Source organism: Erpetoichthys calabaricus, chromosome 5, assembly GCF_900747795.2.
Source record: "Erpetoichthys calabaricus chromosome 5, fErpCal1.3, whole genome shotgun sequence".
In the NCBI taxonomy this organism is placed as follows: domain Eukaryota; kingdom Metazoa; phylum Chordata; class Cladistia; order Polypteriformes; family Polypteridae; genus Erpetoichthys; species Erpetoichthys calabaricus.
The window spans coordinates 83,623,695-83,635,967 of record NC_041398.2 but is presented as its reverse complement, the minus strand read 5'-3'; the positions used below and the strand labels follow the sequence as shown (position 1 = coordinate 83,635,967).

The 12,273-nt window shown below is 33.9% G+C and overlaps 1 protein-coding gene across 3 annotated transcripts in view; it reads right to left on the bottom strand.

Annotated features, from left to right (window-relative positions):
- Positions 1 to 12,273, bottom strand: part of dok7b (docking protein 7b) — a 177,763-nt gene that overhangs the window by 29,276 nt on the left and 136,214 nt on the right. For all 3 annotated transcript variants that reach the window (XM_051928240.1, XM_028801722.2, XM_051928239.1), the window contains exon 9: positions 1,001 to 1,089. In XM_051928240.1, coding sequence (XP_051784200.1) covers positions 1,001 to 1,089 — 89 coding nt within the window. The remainder of the gene's footprint in view (positions 1 to 1,000; positions 1,090 to 12,273) is intronic.

Genomic DNA, 12,273 nt, shown 5'->3' with positions numbered 1-12,273 from the left:
CATATATATAATGAAATACCCTGAGTGTAAATTTGTCACAAATTTATAAGGAGGTGGTGTCTCCACTTTTTCAAAGTTAAAAATAATGTAAATTGGGAAATAGAGAAAACAAGAGGTTAACTACACCAGTTACTTAACTTTTTCTATTCTGTCAGCAGCCCACCATTAACAAAATGACCACTGAATCTAACATATATAATTCTAAGCCAACAAAATAATGTATAGCAATTTGATTTTAAATTATCAAACAAGCACAAAGCAACAAACTTGGTTTGCATCATTAGATGTGAATAGTAAACAAATGCAAGTTCAGTTCTATGGAATCAAACTAAAATTATAACCTGAAGGCATCGGGCATGATAAGAAAACATTTTCAAACTGCTCTTATATCTGTAAAGAGTTTCTTGTATCTTTAAAGAGTTGATCAAGAAAGAAAATGGGAGGCAAAGGAAAATGGAGAAAAAGCTAATAATTCTAGTCTCTATGTGAACTTCTCATTTTTTTAATTTGTGGTGTTAGGTAGAATCATGTCAAGCACACTAGACTATCCTGCTTTATTTCATACACTTATCAGGTTATACTTAAAAGTAAGTATCCCAGCTACATGCATTTAGTAGACCATTTTTTGTATGTAGCTGAAAGTTCTGAATTATCATTTACATGAAAAGTAGAGTACCAAACTAGAACATTCATCCAACTATTTTGCGAATCAGCTCATTTTAATATGGAGATGCAGGGACAAGAAAAAACCTATAGGAATGTGGGTCAAATTTACAAACAGCCCCTGGGCTGGATTTTAAACCCAGGATTCTGGAGCTGTAAGGTAGCTGTGTGAATAAATGTGTCATATCACCCAAAACAACAACAAAAACATTCAGCATAATCAATAATCAATACATTGTTTTAATATAAAACACCTTTAATGTAAAGTCACTGCACACCAAATTCAATCTGCATTAATCCTAAGCGTATTCGTTTGATTGTAAAAAGAAACAAATACCTCACTCGGCCTATCTGTCCCCCGCCCTTCCATAACTTCATAGGTCTGATCTGTCTTAGTTTTATCTTCCTTTTTTCTGGCTTTCTTATCTGTAAAGAATAAATTAGTTTGTGATACAGTTGTATACTGAGCACATTTAAGCATTTTTTTTCATGAGTGAGTAATTCTTTCTGTTCTTACTTTAGAAGTTCATATATGGATTGAATAATGTAAATTTTTATAAGATGATATAAGATATTTCATAATAGCATTTATTGAAATTTCTAATGGCTAACAATAATAACAATAATGAATTTGTTTTTAACATTGTCTTTCACAAAGACTGTAATTTCCTTTGTCTACGTAAGCTACTTCTAAGTGTACTATATTAAAGATAATAAGCTAATCTGTTATGCTTATTATAATGCTACCTGGAATATAAGACTAAATGAAGATTTCAAATCAAAGCGTTCATTTATACAGTGCTGCCCCATCTGGTTTACCATGTGAAAAACAAATTAGTATTTGCTCAAAAAATAAACCAATATGAATTGTAAACATGCAGCATGTCACCTTGCCTATACTTCAGTTTAAATGCTGTATAAAACTTAAGGTGTACCTTTTGTTATGAAAAAGAAATAGCTACAGACAATCTTTGACAAATACTGGATGTCAGAAGAGTGGAGCATTTTCTTTATAATGAACTGTCCTTTAGAATACAAAGGGGAATTTAACTGTATTCAAAATCTATAACAGTATGGTTTAAGATTTATTATAGAATATTATTTTTTCAAATTTCTCTGTCATTTTCCTCGATAATAATGATACGCCTTTCTAATGTATAATTAGAAAACAGACAAGAACGGCACACAGTTCAATTTCAAAATAAATGATACTGTAGCATTATACTGTGCTTTGAAGTAAAGTGAATCAGCTCGGAGGTATAATTTATTACACTGTTGACATACCCAACTTTTTAAACCAAGTTAGTACATATTATACTAAATAAATCATCTGTAATAAGACACAAATTCAATAATATGATAAAGCAAAGCCTATTGAGGAATATTTTAATTTGTTTAAATGTGTCTAATTTTTAAAATATTTTTAATGCAAGTACTGTAAATACACATCAAACTATTTTAATCAGTTACCAAGAAATAATGTTTTGTTTTTTAACCCAAGTAAAAAAACATATTTCAACCAGTTAAGTTTAAATCTTTATACAAAGGTTAATTTGATCTATTTTTCTGTATTTTTTCATTTATGAATGGTATTTAGACCTTCTATAGCATCTCAAGATGCTGAAAAATTAATTTACAATTTTGTTTTCATCTGACTAGATGTCTGAAATGCAATCCAAACAGGACTACCTAATAAATAAATTAATTGACTGCAGCTAAATCAAAATGCTATAGAAAGAATCTTACCCATTAAAAGAAAATCAGAGCATATCTCTTAGCATTGTTACATTGGTTACCTGTGTCCTTTATAATTGATTTTAAAATATTTTAATGATATATAAAGTTGTGAATAAGTTTGCCCTCCCTTATATTTTGGAGTGCCTGTCCCCTTACATTCCCAGTCATAATCTTAAATCCTCAAACACTGGCTTTCTTATTATTTTGAGAGCTAAGCATAAACGAAATGGTGTGCTGGTCTTTTGCTGTCATGCACGAAAAATCTGGGATGCCTTTCCAACAAAGATATGCCACACAACTGCTGTGGAACATTAAAAAAAAAACACTTTTTTTATGTCAGCTTTTTCATAGTTGTGTTTTTTCATCAGTTACAATAGAATTATAATAAGCACTGCAATATGATATACTTTACTGATTTGCAATCATTAATTTAGTTTTCTGCATTGGCATTTTGTGCCAGTGCCATCTGATTTAAGTACTCTGAAGCTTACTGTGATGTTGGAAGGAATGTGGACACTCCAGTCTTCAAGGATAGTGCATCATAACAGTAATGAACTGCTATAGCACTTTGTATGTTTTATAGACTACCCAGGGCTGGATATTTGGAATTTTTATGTTTCTGTTCTCCCTGACAATAGCATCAGACTTAACGTTATAATCATTACAGGCTTAAAAAAATGACTTATTCAACTTAATCCATATTTAAGGACTCTGCCATTTCTATTGCACACTTTTCATCTGTATTTTGTTAGTTTATATTTATTTATTTGATCATTTTATTGATTTTTTTCATTTTATTGAATTATTATTTTTTGCATTTTTTTCTTAACTTCCAGAAAAGCACTTTGAGCTACATATGTCATATGAAAACATGATTTAGAAATTAAATGCTGTTAATTGAAAGCATTTGGGTTTATGTTTATTTTTATGAGGTACATATATAGTTCAATAAGTCATATATGCCACAACAAACATAAGTACTTTAAAACTGGATATTAAATTGGAGGAAAGTCTTCTCCTGGATAAACAGAAAATACAGAAACATCCTTACAACAATCATGCTGTCTAGAAATGTTCTCTTGAGGAAGAAAAAGCGCTGATGTGATGAATTTGTGGAGAAGGAACTGATTAAGATGTGTGAGCAATACTATTTTTGCTAAGTTTAAACAGACAAGGTAAAATGTTACATTGTGACTGCTGAGAAATGTCTGGCAGTGGCAAAAGACTGGTCTACTACCTGAAGCATCATGAGAAGCAATGGCTAAGCAGAATCTGGCACCGAAGCTAGAGGAAAAAATCATATAATTTACAGGGAATTATAGACAAATAAGAAAATTCCTTGATTGTATATCCCTTTCAAAGAAAAAACAAACGTGATTCTAAAAAGTAGAACTGCAAATGCCACACTAATGCTGAAGCTGATAATCTTATCAGAAAGGATTCGATAGGAATTTCTCACAGTGAGCTATTTTGGGTAGGCTGCAAGGCATAAATTCCTTGCTATACTTAAAATCTTGCTTTTGTAGAAAATGTCACATGGTCAGATGGGCCATCGTCTATGAAGTGGCCAAGTACTATATATGTAATGTTTCAGTGCCAGCATTATGGTGTTAGATTAATTTTTTTCTTGCATGATTTAGGTTCACTGATTTCCTTAGTGGGCCTTTTTGGGAGATTTTGGAGTGGTGTATGAGACAGCATTTTCAAGTACCATCACTTAAATATCTACTTATTGAATTTCTCACTGGAGAATGGTGTCCAATAAAGTTGTAGACACTTGTAGAATCTACGCCTTAGTAGGATGAAGGTGCTTTTGGCAACATCATTGTCCTCAATGCCCTATTAAGACAATTATTGTATTTCCTTTATTTTCTCAGGTTCCTGTATGGTTTACATGATATTTGCTCCCTATTGTTTTTATAACATATGATTAAGGCAGTGGATATGGTTGATATATTTTGATTTAACTGGGAACATCTGAAATACTTTCTAACTGATATAAATATGGACTTAAGGGAGTGCTACATTTCAAAAGAGATAATACTTCTGTGACAACTTTGTTTTAGAAGTCAGTGGAGATGCCAGGCTGTAGGAACTTACTTTAGATATAAGACAGTACTAAGAGTACACTGTCCATTACTATATATCTGAATCAATAAACATAATTTTTTCATAATATAACAGAACAGTCAAATCTGTAGAGACAAAAACATATTTACTTAACTAATTACAGTAACTAATTAACTGGACTTTTACACACAGTTTATTAAAGTGAATTGATTAATACACATGATCAGTTCTTGATTTTAGTTACATTTTTCAGAATGAGATATTCTTTTTCCTCTATATTTCATTTATGGAACATCTATAGAAGGAAATTTACCAGGTGGCAGTTATTTCTGAAATATGTTAAACTATGGTTTAATTATTTATTTTTGTTGCTATGTGCTGTAGAAAAATAAAGTATTTTTTCTATTCAGTTTTTAGGTAGTCATGTGTTGCATTACAAGGTGTCAAAGGTTAAATCTTACATTTCATTAATTGTACGCCAAGCAATCACAGTCACAGCAAGGTAAATTGTTACAACATTTATTTAGATTTTTTATTTTTTAGCAATGCTAAGGTATGCCACAATAATAAAAGCGTACCAATTCTTTTTAACTTTTGCTTTATATTAAATCTTTAAAAAAGTAAAGTGATTTGAAATCAAGGAAATAAAATTATTTCAGAAGTTTTTCCAACATATTTGAGTATTCTGTATATTTTTGTCTACACAAGTACACTAGGTCATGTTTCACTGTCAGATGAAATACTGCAGCAAACATATCTGTAATTTCAAACAAAAAGATTTACATGCACAGACAGTGCATCAGAAAGCTAAAGTTTTAAAAGTTCCACTTAGACAAAAAATGAAGAAAAACCCAAACGAAAAGTGACAACATGCAACGATAAAGAAAGAAGAAAAGAAGTAAAAGAAACAGACACACAAATAAGAAAATTCACAAAAACTTCACAAAAGAAAATATCACACGTTTTATTATAAAAAGAAATTTGATGCAAGCAGAGAAGACTGAGACAGAAATCTAGTAGAAGAAAACAGAAAGAAAACAAAATTGAAGTGGTTGGTGAAGTTAAAAAACAAAATTCCTACCTTCTTCAGCCTCTTCATTGGCCTTCTCCTTGTCTTCGTTTTTCTCAAAAGACTCAGAACAGGCTGTTGTTGTAGGTGAGTGAGTTCCACTTCTGTTCACTGATATTGATTTTGCATTTGATAAATTGTTACCGTCTACTTCAAGAAAGCTACAGGGCATTTTTGAGTTTAACTCATAGTTGGGCTCCCAGGAACTATGATTCAGTTTAGGCCAGATAACTGCATTTTTGGTATCCCATAAATCTGTGTTAAATAAGCCCTTCTCATTTGTTTTCTGTTCATATCCCTTCATACATCCATGTTTATTTTTCAAAGACATTTCACACTTAGCTGACCTAGCAACAATGTTGGTGTTGTATCTTATAGCTAAAGGCATCAGTCTCTTTGCAGGTGACATGGGTTCATACAGACCCTGCTCACATGATGGTGTAACAAGCCATACAGGTGTGCTAATGAAGCAATAGCTGCTAAACACATCATTGATACAAGTTAAATTGTTCTTCTCTGATTGCTGGAGTGCCACAATGGTCTGAGCCTTATTTTCTGCATTTCTCATTCTTTGCATGTGGTAACTCTTTGGCAGAAGGAAGTTCTTGTAATTATTTTGACATTTACGTCTAGCTTTTGATAAAAAGTAAGGCATATTCATTACAGTTCGCTGACTGTTAGCTTTCCAAACAGCTTCATAAATGTCCTCCACATCAGTACAGTCCTTTTCATTTTCATAAATTCTTTTCCATACAACATTGTTTTTTTTGGAAGTGATGTCCAGAAGAGGGTGAAACAAATTCCAAGCATATCTTCTTTTCAAAATATCAAGATGAGATCCTAATTCATGATATATAAACAGCCATATTTTTAAAATGCTGGCATCCAATGGCTAGATACATTGACAGTCAAATCTCTATAATCAGTTACAGCACAATACTCTCAATCTTAGCTAGATACTAGACTATTGCCAGAATGATATACTTATTAATCATTCATCATAAAAATCATACATAAATGTATAATCAGGTGTCATTAACATTTTTTACCAATATTAATAAAAACATTAATTCTTGACTTTTTACAGATTAAATGGCAGAGCGAAACTATTTATATTTAGTTGAATATGTTTTATTCAACATGAAATATAACTGAAAAAAATGCAGTTCAGCTTGGAATTAGAGGCATTAGGCCCTATTAGACTGGATTTACATTGGACCTGTTGCATTGTTCTGCCTAAATCGACTTGAATTTAAATTATAAATATTCTTTACTTGTTAAGCCTGTAGCTTTCTGAAAAATTCAAAATGTATTTTAGATACATTAGTGGATCCCAATGAACTTGCAATTTGATATAATTAATAAAGCAAGAGCAGTTTTTGCACATTTGTTGTGTTGCTTTTATAAGCTGAAATGTTTTTACCTTTCCATTATAATTTCATAGTGTGACAGCTAATGGCAACAGCTAAATTAATTTCAGTCACCTTCCTAAAAAGAACACACAGACACATATAAGAGAGTCTACCATTTCCCTGTGCTTCAGGTGTATCCACACCAGTAGTGGTAACAGATTTAATTAGTAACACATGAATCACTCAACTCGACAAAACATGTGGATTTTATCTTTAACTATCATCAAAAAAAACACGATTGTTTTTTTTTGGCAAAGGCACTGATCATATTACAGTTTATGAAGAAATGTTGCCTTCTACCAAAATACTAAATGACGCCAAATTCTGAAAGAAAAACCCCCATTACAACATAGTAAAAGTTGTACCTTACACTTTGAACAAAATACAATGTCTTAGTTATAATTACAGTTTTTTTCAAGCATTATTGTGATGGTCAATATCACTTTCAGAAAATGTCCAGAAATATAATGTTAGTAAAAATTTTAACCAAAATGAGACGTTTCAGCCTACAGAACCACTACTGCTACTTGCTATGCAAGACCAAAACGCAGTTACATGCATGACACACAGTATCCTATTTTTAGAGAAAACAAAGATTATGTTGAAGTCATACAAATATTTTAACAATTTAATATTTTAACAATATTCAACACTAAACATACTGTAGGAAACTATGTCTTGGGTTTTGGAAATTCATTAAACCTACAACAATGTTTTGTCTTTAATAGTACTTAGAGAATATTCTTCTAATGTATAAAATATTTTAAGCCTTCTCATGAACAAAAGAGTGTTAAAAAATATGTAAAAAAAGAGACCACTTTATTAAAACAGTACATCTACAATACTTCCTGAAAAATAAGAGCATTATGTCTTGCTGAACACACTCCATTTCTCAGCTTGCTCTTAAATTGTGTGCTCTGCCTTCATGAATTTGCCCTTAATTTCATGATGGACCCCTTCCTGGTTAGGTCAAACACACTTTAGCTTTTTACAATTGGTGTTGCATTAGAAAAAAAGAAGCTTTTCTATCATATTAGTCTTAGCATCATAGCAAAAATATATCTGCAAAAAATCTCCTTTAAATACATTGTGACTAATTTAAATTAGTGATATAAGGCTTTTGGTTGGCAGCCTTTACATGAGGCACTTCTTACTACATTCTGAACTCAACAGTTGTTCTAACATTATCTTAACAAATAATACATCACCAGAGACACTATTGCAGCCGAAGTTTTTTTATTTTTCATTTAAAAATGTCCATATTTGTTACCTTGAGTACAAACACTACATTCTTATACAGTGGAACCTCGAGATACGATCATCTCTGTATACGAGAAATTCAAAATATGAGGAAAGTATGAGTGAAAAATTCAGATCTAAATACGAGCATTGGTTCGCGTAACGAGCCACGAGCCAGGCTGTGGGTATAGCTCGCGGCTTAGCGAGGGGGCGTGGTAGCAGTTGCGAGCCGCGATCTGCGGTGTCTGCGTTTCTCACTTAAGTGCACAGGTGGAAACTGCCCACATCCATGATTGTTCCTGTGGCTGATGGGCTGCAGCTGCCATGTCCTCCCCGCATATATAGAGAAGCGCGAGCCGGTTAAGGGGGAGAAAAAGTAAAAGAAAAGAGAGAGAGAGAGAGAGAGAGAGAGAGAGAGAGAGCGCGAGCGCAGGCGGGCGGGCGGGCAGGGCGAGTGAGTGACTGCAGGCTCGCGTGTAGCTGAACAGTGAGCTGAACAGGCGAGCCAAACAGCTGAAGCAGGACGGTGTAGAGAAGGTCAGCTGCATTAAGAGTGTCTCTCCTGTTGCAGAGCCCGCAGGTGAGACGCTAACAGAGAAGAAGCACCGGGGATTGTCATCTGTTTTTTAAAGACGGCATCCTTTTGACGTTTTAACCTCGTGTTAAAGGATTGTTATTCTTGTGTATTTTAAACCTCCACTTCACAACTGTTTTAAGGATTATTTATTTAAAGATTTATTGAATGCTCTACTGCACTTTGGACACCTGTTTTGATTCTTTTAATAATCAGTTATATTATTTACCAGTGTTATTTATTAAAGGTAGACTACAGTATATATAATTTATCAGTGTTATTTGTTAGGAAAATTGATTTTTATGTTAATATATTTGGGGGGCAGAACGGATTAACTGGATTTCCATTATTTTCAATGGGGAAGTTTGTTCTAGATACGAGAAATTCGCTATACAAGCTCAGTGCTGGAACGAATTAAACTCGTATCTAGAGGTTCCACTGTATTAGAAGTTAAAAATGTACGTTTTTTATTTTAAACTTTATAATGCTATAACTGGCACCAACAACTTACCATCCAAAAATATAGTCAATGATGTTAAGTCAATTGAATTAAAAATGTAAAAGTATTAGTACTTTATAACAATGGTCGCAAAATGAAGGAAAGACATGCATGTAATAATGTATTTTTGGCCTTGAATAATTAATGTATAAAATTACATCATTGCCACTAAACAATTTGGAGAATGTCGATTGTTCTAATGCCATTACCGGTAAAGTACTAATAATAATGTTTAATGCATAACCAACAAACTCTTGAGACCAATAACACCACCATATGTTTTTACTAGCATATCAGCAAGCTGCCAAATTGATATGCCGGCACACAGCTCTGACATGTTCAACTCTGACGTTTTGCTGTTACTTCCATATTAAGCTAAAGACAGTAGGTGATTTGGTTTAGATCATGTATTGGTTGTGTGTAACAACAATCCTTTCATTTTAATACTATAATGATTAACTAATACTAATTAAAGATTAATTCATTTACTATGATCACTAGTTTGTGCTTCATGGTGAATAATAGAGTACCTGCTGGATAGACCTATAAGACCTGTGCAAGTAGTGAGGATATTCTAGGAATGACTATCTGAGCTCCACTTTCACCTCCAGAACAGCATCTCTTGCTGCTCAGAAATACTCAGGGACATGGATCCTGAAAATGGTCAAGAGCTCAGTAGTGCACAGATAAAGTACTAGGGTCAAACATTTTAGGTAGAGCTGTCCAACACCAGAATAGCTTGCCAATTATCTGTGTCTAACATAAAGTACAGAACCAAACCTGTGATTTTAACATGAAGAATGGCCTGTTTTAGAGATCAAAGAGTGATGTCAGAGACAGACTTTAGCGAATGGAATTCATGTCTCAGCTCAACTGCTGAATTGAAAAGCCACCTAGGAAAACATCCTCTTTTGACCCTGCTGCTAATCTTCGGTAAGCTTTCTGACATTAAAGTAAGGGTACATTTTTATTCAGACAATTTGAAATGCACATTCATTTATTTGGTTGAGCTTTTATCCAAAGCGACTTACAACATTTGAGATACAATTGGTCACATTTGTTTTGTTTTCCAATTGGAGCACAGGCAGGTGAAGTGACTTTCTCAGGGTCACACAGTATCAGTTGTAGGATTTAAACCCACAACCTCATGGTTTGAAGTCCAAAGCCCTAACCACTGCACCCAATTTACACTCACATACACTATATATCCAGACTTTCCTACTCATTTATGTTTTTTATTACATTTTATTCTGCAGCTATTATTTTATTTTAAAAAATACTACTTTGCTTTTAAAATGTCATTCATTGTCCTTATATCTAGAGTGACTAAAGTAAAAGAAAATACAGGGCACCTGATGTGGGGAGATTGCCACTTTCTCACTCACAGGGAAAGAAGGCTGTAGGAAAGACGTAACAGAGTAGTGCAGTAGGAATAAGACATCTTTGGTTGGAAATTGCCAGTAACCAAGGTGTATCAGCCTTCATGTATGCAGGATATTCTTGGGGACCAAATTAGCTTTAAGACTGGGTTGTATAGTATATATCGATAAAGACTAGAGTGGAGGATACACTTATCTAGCTGCTCCACAAGGCTTATTCTCACCTGGACAGACTGGTAGCACTATGAGGATTATGTTTTTTGATCTCTCCAGTGCCATCAGTACCATTCAGCCATCCCTGTTAAGTGGTAAGCTCAGAGATATGTAGGTGGATGAGTCTGTCGGGCACACCAAAGTTTGTGAGACGGATACGGATCCGTCTGATACCGATATGGGCAACACTGGAGCACCATAAGGAACAGTCCTGTCTCATTTTCTCTTCATTCTATAAATCTCAGACTATAAATATAAGAGCAGGTCATGTCACTTACAAAATTTCTCAGATGATTCTGAAGTTATGAACTATATTGAAAGAGTGAGTGAAACAGAGTATAGGAGTCAGGCGGAGAACTTTCCTTCTTGGAAAAAGAATTGTGTACATCTTACTATCAACAAAATCAAGGAACTGGTTATTGACTTTTGCCACCCCAAAAAGCCTCTATGTTCGGTCACTATTCAGAGCCTGGTTATAAAGTTGGTGACTGCTACAAGTACACGGGGGTCCACATCAATAACAGGCTGGTCTGGTCTGGTAACACAGAGGAACTATATAAGAAAGGGCAGAGTAGGCTCTTTTGCCCTAGGAGACTGTGTTCTTTTAATGTAGGTAGTGACATCATTCATAACTCTTCTACAACTCTGTGATGGCCAGTATGATTTTCAATGCTGTGGTGTGCTGAGCTGGTAACATCACTTCAAGAGGGGCCCACTGGACCAACAAGCTAATTAAAAGGGCAAGCTCAGTTATACGATGTACTCTCAACCCCCTTGAGATAGTAGTGAAAAACAGAATAAAAACAAAACTAAGTGCAATTATGAGCAATCCTACACATCCTCTCTCCAACCCACTAACACTGGACCTTCAGCCAATGAATTAATCAGCAGATGTGTGTCAAGAAACACAACTGGGGCTCCTTATACCAAAAGCAATATGACTGCATAATGCCTCACTGTTATTGAGACTGTACAATCAGATGTTTTCTTTCTTTTTAGTCATTCTGGTGTGTGTTCAGGCCACAATATGTGTGCATATATATATATTTATCTATCTATTTATGTATTTATATAATGAGTTTCTGTAAAAAGCCAAAGTTCATTCTTTCTTTGTTTTTTCTTTTTTTGGGAGCACCCAAATATTGTTCATGTCGAAGCTAGTGCATTGTAGTCCTCACTCATAAACAGTGGATCAGTGAACAGGCTCAAGGTAATAACCAATAAAATTACATTGTGCATATAAGATACCAAAATTAATTTTTCCTATGTGACATTTCTGGTTTCACTTTTATGATAAGATGAGAAGGTGAGACACTGGTGAGAACCATGGAGTAGACCTAGTGCTTCAGCAGAACAAAAACAGTTGAGGAGATTTCGGCATATGTTGACTATGTCCCATAGACACCTCCCATTTAGTG